General features: G+C 34.7%; 2 protein-coding genes across 11 annotated transcripts in view; one reads left to right on the plus strand and one right to left on the minus strand.

Moving 5' to 3' along the window:
- Positions 1 to 17,688, plus strand: LOC116347543 (inactive dipeptidyl peptidase 10). 5 transcript variants are annotated; one of them, XM_031778159.1, is made up of 11 exons: positions 10,386 to 11,372; positions 13,084 to 13,287; positions 13,513 to 13,627; positions 13,709 to 13,807; positions 13,909 to 14,003; positions 14,094 to 14,179; positions 14,258 to 14,617; positions 14,678 to 15,907; positions 15,979 to 16,334; positions 16,404 to 16,609; positions 16,667 to 17,688. In XM_031778159.1, the coding sequence occupies exons 2-11, from the start codon at positions 13,174 to 13,176 to the stop codon at positions 16,805 to 16,807; spliced, it is 2,802 nt and encodes a 933-aa protein (XP_031634019.1). In that variant the 5' UTR covers positions 10,386 to 11,372; positions 13,084 to 13,173; the 3' UTR covers positions 16,808 to 17,688. The 5 variants fall into 5 exon arrangements, with proteins under 5 accessions (XP_031634022.1, XP_031634021.1, XP_031634023.1 ...); XM_031778162.1 differs by lacking the exons at positions 10,386 to 11,372; positions 13,084 to 13,287 and adding an exon at positions 1 to 904; XM_031778161.1 differs by lacking the exons at positions 10,386 to 11,372; positions 13,084 to 13,287 and adding an exon at positions 2,970 to 3,974.
- Positions 17,689 to 18,055: 367 nt separating this feature from the next.
- LOC116347562 (cell division cycle protein 27 homolog) overlaps positions 18,056 to 22,761 on the minus strand; it is a 5,899-nt gene continuing 1,193 nt past the window's right edge. For 3 of the 6 annotated variants that reach the window (XM_031778207.1, XM_031778208.1, XM_031778206.1), the window contains 4 exons: positions 21,440 to 21,515; positions 21,159 to 21,306; positions 19,877 to 20,967; positions 18,056 to 19,800 (listed from right to left, as the gene is read on the minus strand). In XM_031778207.1, coding sequence (XP_031634067.1) covers positions 18,620 to 19,800; positions 19,877 to 20,967; positions 21,159 to 21,306; positions 21,440 to 21,515 — 2,496 coding nt within the window. In that variant the 3' untranslated portion in view covers positions 18,056 to 18,619. The other 3 variants (XM_031778204.1, XM_031778205.1, XM_031778203.1) reach the window with 3 other exon arrangements.

A 22,761-nucleotide genomic window follows, 5' to 3' on the forward strand; every position in this document is an offset into this window, starting at 1 on the left:
TGCTACGCTCGTCAATTTGGTGTGTCCTCTTGCTCTCTCGAAAATCCAAATACAGTTCGAATACAAACAGTTCGTGTCGTTCGAATGAGAAACGGTTTCGTGGCAGAAATACCGTCCGTTTTTTTTTGTTTAGTGAGAAACGTTAAATGCTCGCAAACCACACTGCGGTCTCATGCATTATCGAAAGTGCTGCGTGTGTACATGAAAGACAAGTTCTCGTTATATTCTTCGAAAGCGATACTCTTAAGCAACAAATCATTATTGCAGATTAGTGTAATGGTCAGTGGTTGTTAAATCGAAATGAGATAAGAAGAAAAAAAAACATCGAAAAAATTAGCTTTTCGAAGAAAATGTAATTCAAGTGAATGGACAAATTATAGCCAAATACACCAATCAAATTCAGTGCGTGTAATAGTAAAAGGCGTTTTCGCCGTTCAATTCGAAAATTTGTGGTTCCAGTAGATAGATTTTTCCCTCCGCCAAAAGAAATCTATATTCTCTCGTTAGTCTTAAGTTTTAACCGAAGAAATTCTGACGTCGTTTCTATCCAAAAAAAGTTTTGTGAAATTGAATTACAACTTAGTAGCATCAGCGTAAAAAAGTATATGTACAAGTTGAAAAAAGTAAACACAAAGGATATATCGAAAAAAAGTGATACAACGAATGAATAAAAAAAACGCAACCAGAAAAATGCGCATGTATTGAAAAATTCGACCAATTTCAGGATCAAATAGGATCAATCTGAACGAAATAAGTCTGATTTTTATTCAAATTTGTGCCACCGGTTCAATTGAATCGAAAACTAAAACCATAAAAGAAACATAAACAGGCGACAATGCAGACAACACACATTGACTCAAATACGGCGCAGCACATAAAACATCGTGATCATATTACCATTGAAGTAAGTAAAATCATCTCTTTCACCTTATTTGATAAATATTGTGTGTTTGTGTGTGAGTGTTGAGCGAGGTAACGGGCGATTATTTAAAATTGAATTACAAACTTATCGCTAATTGGTAATCTGGTAAGGTGAGCGTTTGCATGCATATTCTTTGAATATTGGCTGAAAACATGAGATGTATAGCATTGTTGCTACGTCTGGAGTAATAGACAAGAACCATCACCACCCACTAAAAAAGACGGGGAAAAAGTTCATTTTACCAGTTTCCTGCTAGTGCAAATGTTCATCACCACCCACTCGATGAACTCTTCTGCAATGCGCAACTCATATTTTATCATTTGGAGTATAGCAGGGAAAACGATAAATATGGTCTCGACAATCTCGAAATGTATCTCGTTCGAGAGTTCGAGGATGGATCGAGACTTTTACTGAAAACAAATTCCCCTCAATCTGAAAATGTGTTATCAATGGCAAATAGAAGAGAGTAAACACATTTTCCCCGACATTTTCTCCATCGGCACTGATAACTGTTACTGAGAGCGAAAACCATACAAAAATATTCCATCACAACTGTTTAATGAGATAGTCGCAAAGCAGATGTCAAGCAACACATAACAACAATCCAGAATTATTATTTTCTCTTTTAATTTTTCAATCGCTTCTCGTTCTTAACGCTCTAACATCATTTTTCACGATAAACATAAATCACATTTTCTTTTCGCTTTTAAACGTGAAATATTTTCTTTTTATGATTTCTCTTCATTCCTTTTTGGCTTCGATAAAATGTAGAAAAGAGAAGAGTTGTTGTGTTTGTTTATTTTCTTCGACGGAATCAGTTTTTTTTGTACTACCTGTGTCTGAAGTTTTTTGTTTTGAAAATTTTCTTCTAATGTGCGCGAAGATTAATTGAAAATATTTTCAAAGAAATAACTTTGCGTATGTGTTTGTGTATTGTGTGATTCTTTCTTTAAGTGCGTTTTTGCTGTTGTGGTTTTGAACAATGGGGATAGGCGTTTGAGAGCACGTATTAATGGCAAGCATTAATGTTATATCGAAATAATGAAATTCATCGGAATTTGAGAAGAGCTAGTAACAAGAACAATCATAATTGAAATATGATTAAATATTCAGAATGTTTAACGCATAACATAACGGTTATTACATTGAATTAAAATAAAGTGCTTGAGAACTTGACTGGAATGCGTGAAATTCTCTTTAGCTACGATATATTAAATCACAAAAATCGAACAACATCAGCAGCAACCACTCAAGTTAAAACCACATAAATTGCTGCGGCATTTTCACCAAATGAGTGTGAAACCTTGGTTGACACATTACTTTTTGAAACATAGCATTTTCACATGCACCACACATTGTCCCGTTTGCAATGAACAAATTCACGTGCATGACCAACCGCACACACATTCGACGAGTTTGTTTTGAAATGCGCGCAACAATGAACCGAATGTGATGGATGGCCAAACATAATTTAGTAAACCATGAGAAAAACATCATACTCTCATATGAGAAAGAGCAAACAAGATTCAAAGAAAATATTTCAATCCGATCTCAAAAATCACTTTCTTCATCGTCACTTACTGTTCGTACTTTTGTGTACATCAGTGCCACTTTGTACGGTTCTTTTTGCAATGCGAACAACTTTTTCACTTTTATATTGTTTCAACGATGATAGCGAAAGACGGAAGGCTTGAGTGTGCCAAGGTTATTCGGTAATGCAATTACTTAAAAAACTGCTTCTGGGTTATACTTCATTTTCATTCAAAGAAACCGCTGGATTATTTATTGAATAGACATGGCATAATTTCATCAATATTTATCAGTTTATGATATTTACTCGCTGTCAATTGACTCGCCCCAAGTCCAAAATACAATGAAATAATTCGGTTCACCCGTTTTATCGGGGTGTGTGTGTGCGCTTTTGTGTTATTTTTAGTTTGAAATGGATAGAATTCCCAAGTGTTCGCCCAACTCGTCACAGATTGTTGCAAAGAAATCCTTTAAATAATAAAATTTGATGGAAACTCACTCTTTGTGTGAGCGAGTATTTTTCGTGTGGTTCGACTTTTGACCAACTCTATGTCGGCTGATATGAAATTCGAGAATTTCTTTATGCCTTGCGAAACTTTGAAAAGTGTGTTTGAATTTAAAGTTTTTGTGTCGAATCAAATATTGTGTGTACACCAGTGTAATTGGAGAAGTAATCGCATCCGGAAATGAGGTGACGGGAATATGTGTTCCAGTTGTGAATTGTTCGACACATTTTTAAGATATATCTCGACATTAATGCTTGTCATTAATCAAGCAGCTCTCGGTTTTTTCGCATTTCACCCCCAAACCACATTTTATACCATGCGACATCTGTGTGTTGTGAAAACATCGGCTTTATACTGATTGACAGCAGATTTCTCTTTTTTTTCGTCTGTTTACTTTTAGTATTATTATCGGCAATACAAGTTATATGCTTTGCGAATTTTCGACATCAAAAACCATTGGGTCCAAACATATCTATAAACACTTTTAATTTAGTATCATTTTACGTGTAGAATAACTTTTAAAGCAAACGAATAAAACCAGTGATCATCATCCGATTATAAGTAGAATATATGACAGACATTCAAGTGATTGCGTGCAATTTATAGTGATGCGATTTAATTCGTTACATCCGAATTGAGTTAATATCGCTTCCTAAGCTCTTCGTTCTCATCTTATTAAACTTTCCAAACGAACTGAGAGGAAAAAAATCTTCGTCTTCTTTGCTTTCTCTTACTCCGCGGAAATAAGTGAAAAAACTTTTTTTGTTTACATTAGTAGTGAATGTCGATAACCGATAGAATCATGACGATGTGGAAAGAACATAATTGAATAATAAAATGTGCATAATTTCATGGTCGGAGCATTTGTTGATATTCGACATCCAATTCAACACTTTGAATAGTGTGCCAATATGGCTGATGGTGGATCTACCACGGTCACTGTTTCGGTCATAAGTGGTGCTCAAAATCCGCTTCCAGAAAGTGAGATGGATGCGCTATTGCTTGGACGTACTAAGGTGAGTTTCGGAGATTTCCGAGTGTTTTTTTTCCTCGAAATATTATGATATGACCATAATGACGTATTCCCAAGACGCTAGTCGTTAAAAACACAACATATTTAGAGTACAATGAGCCCGACCTTTCACACGCCGTGTAGTTATTTCAACGTTCGATGAATTTTCATTACAAAAATGAGAAAAATCGCACAAAATATGCGCTTCATCCGGATGCCAAACCTCAGAATAAATTAACCTGGAAGCGAGAGAGAGTCCATTTTCAAAAGTTATTAAAGTGGGGGAGGGCATAACGTGCTCAGTGAATGTGTAAGCTGTGCTTTTTTCCACCACATTCACTTCCGAGTGGCTATGATAACGCTTTCGAATTAATATGAATATAAACGAACATAAGGCCATAAGGTAATAAATCACGAGTTAAACTCTCTTGGTTTTGAATGTGTAGCTAGATAAGGTTTCCGTACCATATTAACTCATTTCCTTTGTTAGATCCGCAAAAAAAATTGAGACACAAATACACCAACGTACGACGGGGGTGTTTTTTCCACTCTCATTTCACTTCAACTTAATTAGACTTTTCATTTTAATTTCAAGCATGAATCCTATCAAAAGAATATGCGAATTAAGTGAAGCAACCACAAAAAGTTGTTTACAAATCAATCGCGTTAACAGCATACTCGATATGGGGATTGAAATCATATGTTTACAAGGTTCGATTAAATACAGCCAACAAACTTTTTGCGCATTTATCGAATTCGCAACATTTCAACAAAAAAAAAACGAAAAGGGATTCCACCTTGTAAACATTGCAATCGAGAATGCTTTACAAAATTGTTGCGTATATAATCGACCGCATAACATTGAGTTTGAACACCAACTGCTGAAAAAAAGATGCATGGATTTGATTTGAAAGGGGGCCAATTCAGAAAAGTTATTAAACTGAGTGGGTGTAATAAATAAGTATTTCTTTAATCTTCTTTCTTCCATACGCACCGCAACCGATTTCGAAATTCAAAAGTAAGAAAGCAATCATTTTCACGTCGTTTAATTATGTTTCCGCCTCACGAGTTTTCTGGGAGTAAGTTTATCCGAGAAAAAGCTCACCGAAAAAGCAGAGAGAAATTGGATAAAAACGCGTTGAGTGAACATTTTGTGGAGTATGAAAGGCAGTCTTGTGGTGCCAAATGATGGTATTCACAGCGATGATTTTACCGCTCAAGCGACAAACTGCAGATTTTATTCGAATGAGTGACAATCGAGTGTAGGCAATTTTCCACATTGCAGAAAGTGCTCAGTAATCATGTAGTCGTTACATTGAACGGACGTCTGTTTATTCCGTGCGCGTTTCTCGTTTGTTTCGTAAATTTTCGGGAGTGTGCATATGAAATTTCAAATTCTCAATCTGTTAACGTTATCGAATGATGCGTTTAGCATTGTTTCACATTTGACGCTATCAAATTTCATCCACAAATCATTCTACATAGTGTAGTTGTTAACTTCTGTCTATTTGTTGTCTTGAAAAAATAATACTAAAAGTTCTTTGCTCCGCGAGATAAAAAAGGGACATCCCATGATTTAATCGAAAAGTTGACGGGAAAAAAGTCCCCAATAAAACTCATAATAATTGTTAAACTTGTCGAATTTCATCGTTAAAGAATTTACATCCCAACTGAAAATTTGCATTCCAAATAACATAGTATACTAAAATACGTTAACTATTTCGTTCTTGGACTTTTCTCCTCATATCGTGGTTAAAACATATATCAAAGTTTCTGCGTTAATTCAATTAGTTAGATTAAGAGAATTGCAAGAATGTGCTTATGTTAAGTAATATGTGCCTAAATATTTCAAAGTGACAGTGTATTCGCTCTTGGTTACTGTGCTCAGTGTGAGTTTTTTTTGTTTTTTTTTTTTTTATCGAAGCAAAGCACGTACAAATTAAAATAGAGAGAGAAAAATGAAAAATTATATGAAACGAGCCCAGTTACAATTATATATATATATGTGTATGTGTAGAGAAATGAAGACACTGCGGAAATTCATGTGAATTCCAATCGAAATTACACCAGAAATAACAGAAACACCAACGTTAACTCAGCCATACTTATATTCTATTCTATTGTGCTCAATTGAAAAAAGATAGAAAAGAAAACCCATACATTATTTTTATGCTATAGATCGACGTTTTTCCTGCAGCATTCGCGCGCAATATATAGAAAAGCATTCACATTTTATCGTAAAATAAACCTTCAAAAATTCAACTAGTTCAACAAGATGAATTCTGTACAAAGTACGGGCCATACAGGGTCTATGAGTAAAAAAGATCAAATTGAGGTAATTGTAAATTCTGTCTGTCTATAGACATTGGAAAATTTATTTGTTGGCGAAGTCGTGAATGAATGTGTGTTTGTGCCATTTCGCAATTCAAACGAAACATGATCCGCTGTCGTTCTTTTGAAATGTCGTTGCCAACTTCAGGGAATTCCAATTATAAAGAGCATTTCGCATAAAATTCTTGTGTGTGTAAGTGAGTGCCTTCAAGTATTCAGGCGGTGGCAACGATGTTATGTGATTCAAAATGTATTTTTTTTTTAAATTCAAAGAAGAAAAAGAAAATTGGGAGAAAAGTGGAATGAAATCATCATCAACAGCATCGTCAATCTCAGCGCCGAAATCAGTATGCAAACCACCAGTGAATTCAAATATGATGGCACTAGATAGAGAGATCTTAATCTCGTGAAAGTTGTTAAGCCGGAATGCAGTTATGAATTCAGACTAACAAACAATTCAACCAAGCTACGCGTCAAGCATTCGAAAATGTTCGAGAATAGATTTCCATCTCAGGCATTGTTAACGAGACACATTAATTTTGCTGTTTATAAACCAAATCGTTGTATTACGCAAATGTTATGCGAAGTGTCGGTTTTCGGGCGTAATTTTGACCTTTTATTCGATAGAATAATTTTCGAGAATGATCTTCTCGCAATATTGAAGCGAATGTAATTAATGCAAAGTAATTTACAAATTGCCAGCGAATATGTTGTTTGATATTTTAATGTAATTATATTTTCGGAGACTGATTCAGAACAGAGATTTTCTATCTATGATAATGTGTGTGTTTCTTGTGGTTGCTTGTATAGTTTTTGTTGCATGTGATGGCAAAAATTATGCTGTTTGCTGGACAACGGACGACATCAGTTGAGGGGCAGCCAATAATAATGGGTTTTGTGTGAAAAACAACATTATCAAAGTGTATCAAAGTAATTAGTAGAATCCAAATCTAATACATGCCACAATCTTTTCACCAACTATCAACATTCTAAATAATAAATGTACACACATTCGAGCGCAAAGGACTACTGCACACTCCGACGGAAATTGCTGTCGAAACTTTTCGCCAAAAACCGATTGAAATTCGCTCTTTTTCATGCGCATCAAACTACTGCAATGACGATGTAGTTCATATTCACCTAAAAGCAATATAAAAATCAAAAGTCATTTCGATAAGTTACCATCTGTTATGGTTTTATTTTGTTTCTGGGTAATTTCAACATAATTTCCAATTGCAAACAGTATATGCACCAATAAACAAAACCGACCAAAAGAATTTATAAGAGAGGGAGAAAGCAAAAAACAACTATTGTTCCGATATTGTAACAGTTTCTTGAGTTTTGTATTTAATTTCACTGTTATGAATATAGATTGTAATTATTTCTATAAATTGCCAAACCAGAGATGAACAAATGCAAATTCATGCTATTTTAAATAGAACAATGTTATCCTTGAATGTGTTCATATTCCGTTTGCTTGAATTCCGTCGTCATCTGCTTGAAGCGAAGTGTGAATTCAATGAATGGCAAAAGGGTAGAACTAATTCCATAAAAACAGTGATAAATTGAATAATAATATATTTGCGCGTTTTGTAAAACAATGCTCTTTTGGCTTTGCATCTGTAATTGCTTTCACACTGAATATTCATCCAACAAAATATGCACATATAATAAATGCCATTTTATCGTCACATAAAATACGACCAATTTTTTTTATTCCGAAATTTTCACTCGCCTGGCTCCTTCAACCAATTGAGAACAATGCAACAAAATTAAATTTATATGGTGTGGTGACAGTATGACACTATTACTAACGCGACCATTTCATGACTGTAGCAAAAAAATATAAACTATTTATTACTGCAATGTTTATTGTTATTGCTGAAAAAAGTAAAAACGGAAATAAAAGATCAGTTGTGCGGAATACATTTTTCACCTGTTGATAAAACGATATATAGATAACATAAAAATATAAAATCGCGAAAAAAATCTTCCGCATAAACAAATAGATTCCATTGACGAAGGTCGTTTCAGTCGGTAAATAGAGATGACATTTTATGGCTTTCGGTCGACATTTATGCGTATTATCTCCATTGAAAATATGCATTCCATTGGCTTCAGACCATACCGTTTTCCTTTTTTGTTTTGTTTGTCATCACATATTGTTATCTGCACGAGTGCAATTGAGAGAAGTTTTTACAAACACGGAAAACTTGGTCACAATCATTTTTCGTCGACGAATCTCCCTTGAGACATGGCAAACCACATTATTCCAAAGTTTATTTCTTTGTTTGAACATCAATTTTGTAACGAAGAGTTTTGCGTGACACTTTTTAATGTACAAACATTCGACCGCTAACTTCAAATGTAAACATTCAACATTCATTTTTTGTGCATGTCAACAAAGTGATGTTTCCCAGCGCCAGATGACGATTTATGTATTTGCGCTGTGGATGATATTTGTGTTTTTGCTACGTTCAAGTATACAAGTAAGAAAAACACTCGAAGGAAAAAAAAAACATGTTGGTTGCTTCCGACATTCACTACTCAAATTCCCTGTTCGAATCATCATAATTGAAAGTTATCGAATTTCGGTTCTGCGTTGACATCAACCGAAAAAATTGACAAAATAGAATACGAAACAATTCCAACGCAATTGCAATTGAAAATGTGGAACCATAAATGGCATGACACATTTGTCATTTTGAAGATTTAAAGTTGAAAAAATTTTCAAATTTATTTCATGGCATGTCTTCTGCACAACTTTGTAGTCTGTGCGGTGCCATCGCTCTATCGTTTCCTTTCCATTCTCTCGTTATCTTGGTAAATTGGATTACTTTTACTGGAATTTAGCTCAATCCAATGCCAATTGTGTGAACCCGTTATGCATGAGTTAAAATTACAATCTAGTTTCGATCTGCATTCGAAGCACCTTTATCTTAAAATCCACAATTTTCTTTACTACACAATTTTTTTCTTCTTCTTCTCTTCTTTTCCAAACAAAAAAAAACATGTTGTACAATATCTTAGTTGAGCGACATGGATTTTGCATGCAGAATATGTTTTCCATCTGCTATAAAAAGCACACACACAATTTCACGCTTATCTTTTTTGAACGGAACGCTTTTTCTATGTGCGGAAATGCTATATCTTTCATACTAGAATCTCCGCATCTTCGTTTATAATATGTAATAAAGTTTTTTTTTTGTTTTGACGCAGTAAATTGTTAAGGTTCAAGAGAATACGAAATGAACGCACGGGGAAAATAGAACAACGATATGGTTGCTCACCTTATTGTTATTTGTGCGCATTTTGCGTGCCGAAGGCAAGCAATTCATTTGCGAAACAGTAAACGGCTGGTGAATTTATAATTCCATTCTTGTATATTGACTCGATCAACCAAGTGGCTTGCGTGCTGGCATATTCATGTCGAACAAACACCAAACATCGAAAACTTTTGACTTCTTGAGTTTTCCAAAAGGAAAACCACATCGGATCTAATGAAAAGGTTCACTTACTTAAAACGGTTAATGGCGTGAATTAAGCCTAATCGATTTTGTTTGAGAAAACAACACTCACAAACCATGTTAATGGATTTCAACTTTTGATTTTCTATTTGAGGAAATAGGTCGCTACAATCTATTTATTCTTCTCGTTGATTTTGACATTGTCATATATTTGATTTTTTCCTTAGTGTTAAGCCATACACGTTGATTCGCTTGCTTAGATCTAAATATCTCCTTAACGTTATATACAACGTGCTTTCCTCACTAAAGTGTTATGTCTTCTAAAATCAATCATCCTTACGGTTAAATCTAAATCGGCGAAAGTATGGTATTAAAGTCTATATATTTTTCCAAGTTTTGCACCAAACAAACTTGCCACCCCAAAAAATCAAGTACCATGCTCAAGCTTTTCCTGCTTTTTCCATGATGTGTTGTCTCTATTTGACCGCACGATGGCGTTGTGACATCTGCGCGGAAAGTGTTTACCCCACCCTTAATCGGTATTGCGCTCGATAGAATGGATGCTTTACACATGTACAAATAACATGGAAAACTTGACGACGGTTCCAGTGTGCACATCGTAGCAATGCAGAGCATTTTCATCGTGTGAATCGTTCTTGTTTTTCTTTCTCATCGCACGTTCTTTAATTGAAAAAAAAAAAAAAAAAAAATATCTAAACCTAATTAAAGTGAAGCTATAAAACTAACCACATCGAAAGTACCATCTCAGTTCTCATTAGTTCTTTTTTGGAAAGTTCATTGATACATTCGTGGCCGTTTGATTTGGTGGTATTCTTTATTTGAGAGCATCAAATTTTGGTGTGTGGTTGGAAAAAAATTCGTGGAACACAGTGTTATGATACAGAGTCGCAGAAGAGCGAGAAGCGCGTAAATGCCTTGTAGTGTGTGGAAACGTATATGATTATTTGTGCGAGAGCAAGCGAAAAGCATGATGTGTTATGCGCTCATATACATTCATCCATATTGATGAATTGAGATGAATTTCGCTTTCTTCTCTTGTTTTATTCGACAATAGATGATATAATAAGCTTTTGAAGCGTCAAAAAAAATATTTTGAAGGCGAGCGCAGAACATGCTCTTTTGAATGATAAAAAAAGCTTTAAGCAAATAAAACTAGAAAAAATAACAGAGAATACGAAGACAAAGTGTTTGTAATAGAAAGTAGCGCGAATGTCGACACTATTTGCCTGTGGTATTTCGAGAGTCGAACAAACAAACAAAAAAAGAACTCATTAATCTGTGAGACGACTGTGTGTATGTTACGGATGAAACAAATATATATAATACATATATATGTTGTGTGTTGTTCTTCGCATATACATTGTAAAAGTTAAATCGGGGGAGAGGTGAAAAGGACAGTTTTACACTATTTAACCACGTCGTCATGTACTAGATGTGCACATACTCCATGTATTATTGTTTCCGTGTAACCATTCGCTGACATAGAAAAAGTAGCACTCATTCCATTATAAACAATTCGTTCACTACGCGTATAAATCACGTTTTACCATCGTATACTCCGGCTGCGTCACAAATTCACATCGGTGAGATGTAAAAGTGATTTGGTTGCGATATAAACGGCAAATATGTCTGTGCAGACATTTTGAAAATGGTTTCAATTGTTTTACATTTTAGTGTAGATTTGAAAAAATCATAAAAATGTTTGAGATTTCTAACCTTCAAGTCGATTCAAGTTGTATTGATTTACATCGTTAGGAGTCTGTTACGTATTCGATAAGTCTCTATTAATATGACTGATGTAGATGTAATTTGTAATGCATAGAGGATACTGTAATATTCAATTAAGGAAAATAAGTGAATGTTTGATACATAAACCCGCCGGAACAGAGTCGATGCATCAATAAAGATTTATGCGAGATTTTCTTTTTTATTGTCAACTAATACGCTCACTTTTGCTTTACCATACTGGCAATGGAATACTCATATACTATAATGAGGATGTGGCGATATAACAATGTTTCGGAATTATCGTATAAATTTTTTATTGGTTTACCGTCTCGGGAAATATTTGCTAACCGAAAATATTGATAAGGTTATTATTATGCGGATTATGCACTTTCAAACATACAAACCATAATAAATTACACCACAGATATAAACAGTTTCAATTTATTGAGGTAAACATACGCATTTTGGTTCGATACTTATTTTATATTTCACACACAATTTCATATGAACATCAAACTATTTCCGACCCATTTGTTTATATGGCAAACACAGTTATAACGGCGTCATTTTAAAATATATATACTCAGCACGGTTACATTACTCATTTTCAGGATGTTTTTTATAATTTGAGCGATACGGGTGCAATTCATATCGGAAAGATCGATGACTAGACAGCTAGACACTCGAAAATGAAATTCAATACAGTTTTCGCAGTAATTTGATTGATTGACTATAATATTGAATTATGGTATTGTGTTCACTTCCTTTCGAAGAGTCTTTCATTTAGAGACAGTCTTTCTTTTTTTTCGTTAGAAAAGAACATACCATGATGCCAATAAATAATAAATTTGGGGTGCAAAAGCTATGCCAAGTCCAAAATGGGTAGATTAGGATATTTATTTGTTTTGGGCCATCCATGGGGATGCTTATTTACAGTTATGCATCGATTAATTTTGTTTTATGAAGGTTCCAACTACAAGGCTTTGTCTTAAGACTTGGTGCTTGCAATGAATATTTTGACCAAAATCAAATTTGCACATACTCAATTCAGGCGGCATATAAATTCTTTATCAAATCAAAAACACTCTCCTTATAAGGAGTATACTTCGCTCAGCATATATTAATATATAATAATATATAGCATGGCATTATTATTAATGTTCAAACAAATAAATTACTTTATTGTGCAAACACATGCATTTTTAATGCCTTTGCGTTGAGTCTTGGAAACTTGGAATCATGCTAACGAACATAGCGTGAAACTGTTAAGAGTGTGCAATTTTCATCGCGTGACTTGCGGTCAAGTTCGTTATTTGGTTGCCACGCCAATTTGAAGAGTCAAATGAACCGAATGAAAGTGAAAATAATATTCATTTCCTGAATAAATTTCCGCAACGAATTAAATTTAAATCACCCTTTAATACTTTAAATCGATGCAAGTGAATTGTTATTAGAAAAGCAAATTGAACCATTTTCAAAAAGCCATAAATGTGTTTCCATTTTTGTCGCAAAAGTCGCATGTTCCGAACTCGAATTCCTAATTTTATCGTCTCTTTCACATCTCAGCGTTAGTTGTAGAAGCCACATAAAATCCAACGACTAGAAATAGTCACTATCTCGACTTGAGTGAAGAAGTGAGAAAAAAAGGTTATAAACATGAAACCGAATCCAAGTCCGAATCAAAATCCAAATGCAAGGAATGAACCACAACAACCCTTAGTTACAACGCCCACGAAAAAAGTAACTTTGCAACCAAAAGGTGGAGATGAGGTGAATACATCAGTTTTTGTGTCATTCGAAATAATCGTTCGCAGTAACCGAAAATGGATGACACAGCACATACAACACAAATTTCTTTTCTCTATTTTTCCTTTTACGAACAATTTCGCAATTGTTTTTTTTTTTTCATTAAATGTCACTTTTTCTTTCGCACCTCCTTTGAATGAAAAGCAAAATTAATGCGTTGCAAATTTGTCTCTATATGTATATTTTCAGGAGTTGGTCGCATCGTCGCCAAGTCAACGAAATTGGCGTGGTATTTTTATTGCATTGCTGGTTATAGCGGCCGTTTTGGGACTAATTGTGTTTTCGATAGTATTGCTATCGCCAGGTAATAAATACACTTTTCATTCAATTCCCGTGCCATATACATGTATGAAAACTTCTGAAATATGAATATTTATTCACGCAGAGGATGAGGGTTCACGAGTAAAGGGTAGGCGACTTACGTTAGGAGATATAAATGAGAATACATTAAAATGGAAAGCGTTCAACGGAAGCTGGATAAGTGGTAAGCCGAATTTTGTTTTGATGTAGATAAATGGAATCATCGCAATACATATTTTATCCCAATGACATTTGATTTGTAATCGGTTAATGGTTTATTTTTAGATTATGAGCTTGTTTACAGAGACCCCACCGGAGGGCTTTCCATACTTAGCACAAACAATTTGTCAACTAGAATTCTAATGACAAATGCCACATTTGTAAGTAGAGTGCCCCTTTAACATTTATGAACTTTTAATCAGATGACGTTTGAACATTAAAAATAAACATTTTCTCCCCTTGGAAAACAGAGACAATTAAATGCTGAGAGATTTTTAGTATCGCCCGATTTAAATTTCGTAGTGCTCATAGCAGATATCGATGATGATGGTGCTAAGTGAGTATAATCTATTTATATTGATGAAAATTCAAAAATTTAATTATCCACCCTTTTATTCCAATTTGTTTCTCGCAGACATTATATTTACGAAGTAAATACACGAAACAAATTCCCATTAACACCAAAAGTGGCTGAAAGAAATGTGCCAAAGTTACAGCATGCCACATGGGCCCCGAAAGTGGAAAGCAGCACGAGTAATCCATCACAGGCAATTGCGTTTGTGTACGATAATGATTTGTATTACAAACCAAAGGTTGAGAGTGATCTGGTGTGTCGGATAACACATACCGGTAAAACAGGTACAATCTACAATGGCGTTGCGGATTGGTTCTATTCTCATATACCCGATTTGATAAGCGACACAGTTGCATTCTCCACCGATGGCGCATATCTGTCCTATTTATCATTCAATGACACTGCAGTTAATGAGTATAAGTAAGTTCTGTTTTGTCAGCCCACATATGTCCATGTCTTAATATCGATTCATTCCATTAGATATTCATATTTGCGGGACGATTTAAAATATCCGGAAATTAAGTCGATTCGCTATCCAAAGGCTCAAACGAAGAATCCAAATGTAACGGTGCACATTGTTGATTTGACAGTTTTAAAATTCATCAATCAGATAACAATCATTTCACCACTTGCTGGCGATGACAACTATGTCGGTCAAATGGTCTGGATTTCGGCCACTGATATTTCAATTACATTCACCAATCGCAATCAAACGAGTACATCGACCGTTTTGTGTCGTGCGCCCACATTCCGATGCCGTGAGGTGTTCAATGAATCAATTGTTGACAATGGATTTGTGCTTCCAAACGATAAAACAATCTTTTCGCGAACCGAAGCATATTTTCGACATTCGAACTTTGTTGAAAACAAAACGAAAAACACATTTGAATCGGAGCTGGACGCATATGAATTTAAATATCTGTCAGAACTTGGGCCAACGCATGGTATGTTGAAGAGATTGCCCGTACGTGATGGTGAAAATGGATATTTCAGACATTTAGTATTCATTTCGACTACGGATATGCGAACGATACCGTTGACCATGGGACGCTATGAAGTTACTGAAATCGTTGGTTGGGATGAGAAAAATGAAATCGGTAACCAAATCGTCTATTTTATGGCCACACCACCAAACAAACCTGGACAACGTCATCTTTATAATATCAGTTTGAAATTGAATGTAACACAAAATATGAATCGAATTTATCTAGTGGCATCACAGCCAATGTGTTTGACGTGCAAAACAAATAATTTAAAATTACAACCGATCAAAAATGTTCAACCAGTTGGTGAAACTGCACAATCGTTTACACCAAACGATTTGTTTTCGAGTGATGGCGAGAAAAATATGACATCGCTACTTGATATGTTACCCGATATTATGGAGGATGATGACGACGATGGCAATCGTATTCCAAACAATTGTCTATTCAACAAAATCTATTTCAGCAAAAATTTCAGCCACTATGTTCAGGAATGCTTGGGACCCGACACACCATCAACCTATTTGGTGGAGACAGCTACAAATACAAAGGTTGCACTTTTGAATGGCGGCGATGCACTTCGGAAACGTATACGCGAAGTGGCCGCACCCCAAGTGCGAACATTTAGCGTTGAAATTCGACATGGTTTTCTGGCACAAGTTCGACTTTTCTTACCACCTGGAATGAAGGAGGACGAAGAAATCGCTTTTCCATTGATTTTGCATGTGTAATTACTTCATATTACCTAATTCAAATTGTTCAACCAATATTGTATTCTTTTTTTTTTATAAATTTCAGCGATTCGTCGCCCGGTTCTCAGCTTGTTTCGGAAGAATTCAAAGTGGATTGGAATTGGTATGTGAGCAGTCAAAGGGGAATGATTGTTGCGCAAATTGATGCTCGAGGCACCGCTTGTCAAGGGGAACTTCTTCGATCAGCCATTAAGAATAATCTTGGTTCGGTGGAAATTGAGGACCAATTGGGTGTGCTCAAATATTTGCGTGACAATTTGAAATTCATTGATCCGACAAGAATATGTGCGTATGGTTGGGGCTACGGTGGATATGCAGCCACAATGATTTTGGCTGAAGATTCGCAACGCATTCTTCAATGTGCTTTTGCTGTCAACCCAATTGTTTCATTTGCTTACCACAGTAAGTAGAATTTCCCATTTATCGATAAGTCATAAAATCACATTTTCATTTTTCTTCGTCTTTTCTCAGATTCTTATTTCACGGAACGTTATATGCCATCTGGCTTCGAATATCAACGTGCCATTCAAGATTCGGATCTCTCGACAAAAGTTGGAAACATTGATAGTCGCAATTTTCTCTTAATCCATGGCACGGCTGACACATTAGTTCACGAACAACATTCCCTAATACTGACCAACTCCCTCACAAAAGAATTCATTGGCTTTAGACATCAGGTTTGTAAAATAGTTTTTATCGTCATACAATATGCAAAAAAAAAACTCTTCTTCCAGATCTACACAAACGAAGGTCATTACATGAAAGGAGCCTTATTACATTTGTACAAAACAGTTGATTGGTTTTTGGATGAAAGCTTTGGACCATCCGACCTATCCGAATGGGAGCCCACCGGATTCTTTGCGTTCAAACAGTAGGAGACGCTGAATACACCATGTAAATGTTAGCATTGAATGTGCTTCTAATAGGTGTTAAATGGTTGTTGCCACAAATAAAAACAGAAACAAAACCAAATAAATCTGAAATCGAATGCTGTGTAGAATGCATTACACAGCAAGAAAAGCATAATTAGTGATTTGTTTCTAAATCCATAAAGCAATTCAACCCGATTTTATCAAGAGATTCCACATACACAAACACACATAAAAGTTTCAAATCACATATTGAATGTTATTCTAGTAACAAAATGCTAAACGTACCAAAAAAATGTAGTTACCAAACTAGATCAAACAGCCTAAAAGTATTTTTATTGATATGGCCAGAGAAAATAAATGAAATTCTTTGCAGGTAACTCACGACAAAAAAAAACAATGTTTTATTACGTTTAAAAAAATGAAATTAAAAGAGAAGAAACAAAATGATGTTCAATATTTGAAAACCCAAAAAAATATTTTATTATATCATATTTATTTGGAAGACAAAAAGACAGATTGCCTGTAATAAACAAAAATTGTTTTTGCCATTGTTATTTATCCATTTTTATTATTTAACATATGGTTCTTTGTAATCCAGGTCAAGGAAAAACAATCGTTTAAATTTCGAAAATAATTAGTTGTTGATTTTCATAATATGAATTTAATACGATATGAATTTTATGCTCACGAAATTTAAAAGATATTATATTTACAAACAAACGTCTACCTATTATGAATAGCAGATTATAGTTTAGTTTTATGTAAGATGATCTCTCGTTTCTATTCCTTGTATTCAGGTGTAAAGAGGAAAATTTAAAAAAACCAGGCAGATGCAAATTTTACACTAATGAGAAATGCCACTGTAGAAATGTCTACCTGAATTTGGAAATTTTTGATCCCCAGATCAAAGGTGAACAATTTGTCATTTTTTTTTTACTGGAAAAAAATATTGGTGAAAAAAAATGATAAAAATGTCCATTTTGGTTGAAAATCATCAATTTTAGTTTCAGGCCAAAGTTTTTTGAGACACATTTTTTTGCGGTAAATTACTTTTTATGGTTAAAAGTTCATGTCTTCTTTGTAAATATTTAAAAAAAGAAAGTGTATGATGTTTTACCTATGCCAATGCTATATAATAAAAATCCAAATAAACTACCAAAAATAATTGAGAATGTGTCATTTTTATCCTGTAATAGAAAAGATTTTGCAGATGGAAAAAAGCGCTGAAAATGAAACACGAGTAAACTGTGTTTTTTTGTAAGTATTTTAATTTAGCTTTCGATATATTTCTTTTTTTTCCGTTTTATTTTGTTCCTATTTTACATATCGGCTTTGGGTCTAACTGCTGAACGTTCTGCTTATCGAATGCACAACAAAGTCTTTGAAAGAAAAAATCCACTTAGAAAACAACAGAGAAAGAAAAAGTGAACCATCCTTATTCCTATTTTGCATGTGTACTTCGTAGTGAGTTCTGAATCACATTTATTATAAAGTTTTTGAAACTTCAATGAAATTTCCATCAAGTGTTTACCATTTTATGTTCGATTTTCTTTTGTTATCAACTAAGCGTACTTTGTCTCTAAATTTTTTTTCCGTACTTAACTTCTTTTTCATGCTCCATTTTCTTATCTCTATTTCAATTATCATTTGATTAAATTCATGTACATTCAGTTTTAAACAAGAAACTGCGAAATCGACTAAAATATCTGTATATTGTTATATTCTATTTTGTTTTGCGCTCCCTATTGTTTCGTCGCATTAATTATCTGTTGTTGCTGTTGGTGTTGAGATGTTGGTGTGGAAATCGATTTAATTTTAGAAATCATCATTATTTAACAGGCTTGGTTCGTCGCCGTCTTCGCCACCTCGCAATTGTGTTGAATCGTCACTTCGGTCGGAAGCGGCTTCGTGTGCATCTGGCGTTAATAATGGCATTGTTGAATTATTTTGTCCATCAAATGCTTCTTTCACTTGATTGTTTGCCCCTTTCGGATCTAAATCGGTTGCCCAGCTATAGTTCATCAATGACAAATCGACGTTGCCCATTTTTTTATGAATTTTTCCTACAATATAAAATACAACTGATTCCTTTGGCACAGTGTGCTTCAATTGTTCGAGCTCTTTGAGTGCATCCACATAACGTCCGCACTGGAAATAAATCGAACCACGATGAAATTTACACAATGGATTATTCGGATCGATAGCAATGGCTGCATTTAATGTTTCCAACGCTTGTTCGGTTTTATTTAAATTGAATTGTGTGACAGCGATGTGCACCATCATGACCGACCATTTGGGATTGATTTTAAGCGCTTCCTTAAAATGATATTCGGCCAAATGATGACGCTCTTGTTTTGAATAAATGGAAGCCATGCCATACCATGCATTATAGTGACGTGGATCTTTAACAATAGCGGTTCGGAAGCAAGACATTGCTTTGTCAAGTTCTTCGGTGATGATTAATTCATGGCCAAGTAATGTATAACTATAGGTGAAATCGGGATCAACTTGAACGGCACGTTCAAAACATTTGGTGGCCGATTCGTGTTCTTTTTGCAATGAAAAGCAGTTACCCAGCACACACCAAGTTATTGGTGATAGATAATCTTGTGCTTTCAAGTCTTGTGCCAATGCTGACAGTTCAACTTCACGTTGCAAATGCCACAATACCGTACTATAAATTTCCATCATTTCAAGGCGATTCGGTTCTTTTCGATGAATTTCCATGAATATCTGGGCAGCCATTTTATAGTCATGTTTCTCGTGATACGCTTTGGCAATCATACTTTGCACTCCCGTCGACATTAAATGATGATATGGAATGCTATTGAACGCTTCGATTGCTTCAATACAATTGAATTGTGACATTTGAAGATAACCATCGGCTAATATGCGCATCAATGACATCAGACCTTCAGCACTTTGTTTTCGCATTATTAGAATTTGTTTCGCCACATTTTGTGTATTGTTCACGGTTTTTGTATTCATAATATTACCTGGGGGGAGAATCACAAAAGAAAAGAATACAATTAATTTAAAATAATCGAAGAAGAATAATGCAAATAATATTACCAGTCGATGTGATTGTTTCAATTTTCTCTTTGTCCAAATCGGATATTTGTTTTTGTGGTTTCTCTGCGTTGATTTCATTTAGGGCTGAATTGGATAGATTCATTTTTGTGGTGAGACGCTGTTTATTTTTACGTGGCGGTGATCTTGGCGCCGCAAATTTATTTCCCATCGGATTTTTACTATTCTCCTTAACTGAATTACTTGTGAATAGGCGTGAACTGCGACGCACATTTTGTGCGCCAAGTGTGTTCTGTGTTCGTGGTGTTGTGTTGCCAGTTTGCATAAAAACTGGTTTACTTATTTGTAACGGAGCCTCTTTACGATTACCAGAATTTGTAACGTTACTTCGCAAATTTTTTCGATTGTATTTATTTTGTTCGTTGGTTTCAGATAGCATTTGTTGTTGTTGCTGCTGCTGTTGTTGTTGTTGAAACGTCGGCGATATCATTTTACTATTTCTTGTATTTGTATTTTCGACGGGACTATTGGCCGGTAGCCATCCAAAACTTGGCGTTGACGGACTTATATTCGATAAATATCTAAATTGGCGTCGAAATGGTGTTGCACCAGCCACTGAACTGTCATTCAAACTCTCCGATGCGGTTACATTACCCACGGTAGTCGTGCATGATGTATTTAACGAACTAATGATTCGATCATTTGCATTGAAAACATTCTGATCCATAATTGGTGTTGTATAAATACTGTACGATCTACTCGAATCGTCTGATTCTGAGAGGCTTACATCAGTGGAATCACCGGCGCCAAGAAATATGAACGAACTATTCCAATTGAAATTCTCCTGGCACGTATGAAAGGTTTCGATATTATCAAATTTATAGATTTCATTGGGCACTGGCTTATGACCATGATTGCACAAACTAACGAACGGTGTCCATAAAAATGGATTCAATTTAAGCGCACGACGGTTGGCATGAGCAGCAATCTGATGACGGTCCGTCACTGAACACAATTTTGCCAATAATTGCAATGCAAAGCTTGCGATGTCGGCAAAATCGTCAACAATACGATCCAAATGTTCGATTTCGACGTTAGACTCACGTGTCAAAGCAACCTCGACAACGTTGTACCTAATTGAACAAAAACATAATAATAATAAACATTTATAGTTTGCATGTAATTGACATTTGGAAATCATTTAAGTGACATTTTGATGTATCACATTTTGTTGATTTAATTTTCGGTTAAAATTCGATCAATAGCCAAAAATATGACGCAAATCCCAACAACATATGAATACATGAAACATCCATTTACTCACTTTTTCAACTCGAATGCACATTTTGCATATAAATATCTACATTTAGCAGCTTTGGTTTTCTTTTTATTGAGCAGCCAATACGCTTGATGAATTTGATTTGATCGATAATAACAAGTAGCCAATGTGAAAATGCTTTCATCGGTTTCAACTGAAAAAAAAAAGAGATGAAATCAAATAAACAGGTCAACATACATTATCCAAAGGGAAAAAACCCAATTAGTGAAAATTGAACGGGAATGGGTAATTAATTTAGCAGCAAAATAAATGACCTTTCAACTTACTTTCAGCACATAGTCGTTCTGCGAGAAAGGTTGCGTCCCGAAATGCATAATTATTCAAACAATGCCAGATGGCTGCCTGTAATATTAATCACAAAATAAAAATAAATAGTTTTGATTAAAATTGCGCAAACAATGATTTTTTGTTGTGTTTCGTTTGTTCGTCATATAAAATCGATTTTGTCGCCATGGTCTTTTGTTCGTTTCGACACATCGTATTACGAAAATCTTTGAATTACATACAACAAAAAACAAAATGCAATTTATTGATGCACATATTTGGTTTAATTTCGAATTACACATTACCTGCACGGGTTCTTGTACAATCATGATGCTAAAATGCAATAGCCAATATTCGCCAATGTCTAATTCGAATACATTTATTTCTTCTTGTTAGCAAATAGATACTTTTACAGAATGCGGTGCACTTTTCTTTCTTTCTTTCGTTTTTTTATTTACTGCAATTTGTTTTCACGCCAAACTATTTGTCGCTAGTTGAAATCGGTCTAAGTCTAAAAAAACACACCAATCGATGTTTTCTCCTCTACCTTTAATTGAAATAAATTAAAACTAATAATACAAATCGTTTCGAATGAGATTGTGAAAATTTCAAAAAAATAATAAATCCTATTTAATGCTAGTATAGTGTACATCAAATGGATGCCATCTTTGATTCGACACTGAACGTCATATCATATTTAACACAAGCCACTGACAGCGCCATTCAGCGTACACAATATTCATTTGAATTGAATTCGTTTTTAAATGCAATAAATTACATTTATTTTGAAATGTTCACAATATTTTTGCAATAGACTCTGACTGAGAGAGAGTTTTGAGAATTTCTATGCAGTAAATGTAAAACAAACCCTTAAAAATGCTTGATTCGTTGGAAATATGCGTTTTGGTGCTCCGCGAAATTACTGAGCGGGAAACTATTCCAAATGTCAGATACATTTGACATTTCTTCCAATGGAAATACACCAACAGAGACTACTTGTACAGCTGAATACTTAACCATAATCCAATTTGGAATATTCTCGCACTCAAAATTATTTGAATTGCAACGAATATTTTATCTAACACTTCTTATCGGTTGGGTACTTTTTTTTAGCAATGAATGAGTCTTTTTCTCCTGAGTCTTTGATTCATTTAAACAGAAGACAAAAAAATGGATAAACAAAGGCTTGTGTTGATATTTTCGGATATTTATTTATTCAAAATTGAAATGTTTACACTTTTATCATATTATTCGTTTTCTTCTATTATCGCATCGCTTTTGTGTAACTTTCGTTACGTGCCTGACGTCAATTTGGTTTACAGAT

Source organism: Contarinia nasturtii, unplaced genomic scaffold (assembly GCF_009176525.2).
Source record: "Contarinia nasturtii isolate CC-2019 unplaced genomic scaffold, AAFC_CNas_1.1 Cnas_scaffold_1964, whole genome shotgun sequence".
In the NCBI taxonomy this organism is placed as follows: domain Eukaryota; kingdom Metazoa; phylum Arthropoda; class Insecta; order Diptera; family Cecidomyiidae; genus Contarinia; species Contarinia nasturtii.

Excerpts from the sequence above, each read along its gene's own strand:
- LOC116347543 (XM_031778159.1), top strand. The coding sequence starts at position 13,174 with ATGAAACCGAATCCAAGTCCGAATCAAAATCCAAATGCAAGGAATGAA. Across the intron at positions 14,004-14,093 it reads TAATGACAAATGCCACATTT|AGACAATTAAATGCTGAGAG; the intron begins GTAAGTAGAGTG and ends CTTGGAAAACAG. Across the intron at positions 16,335-16,403 it reads TGTTTCATTTGCTTACCACA|ATTCTTATTTCACGGAACGT; the intron begins GTAAGTAGAATT and ends GTCTTTTCTCAG.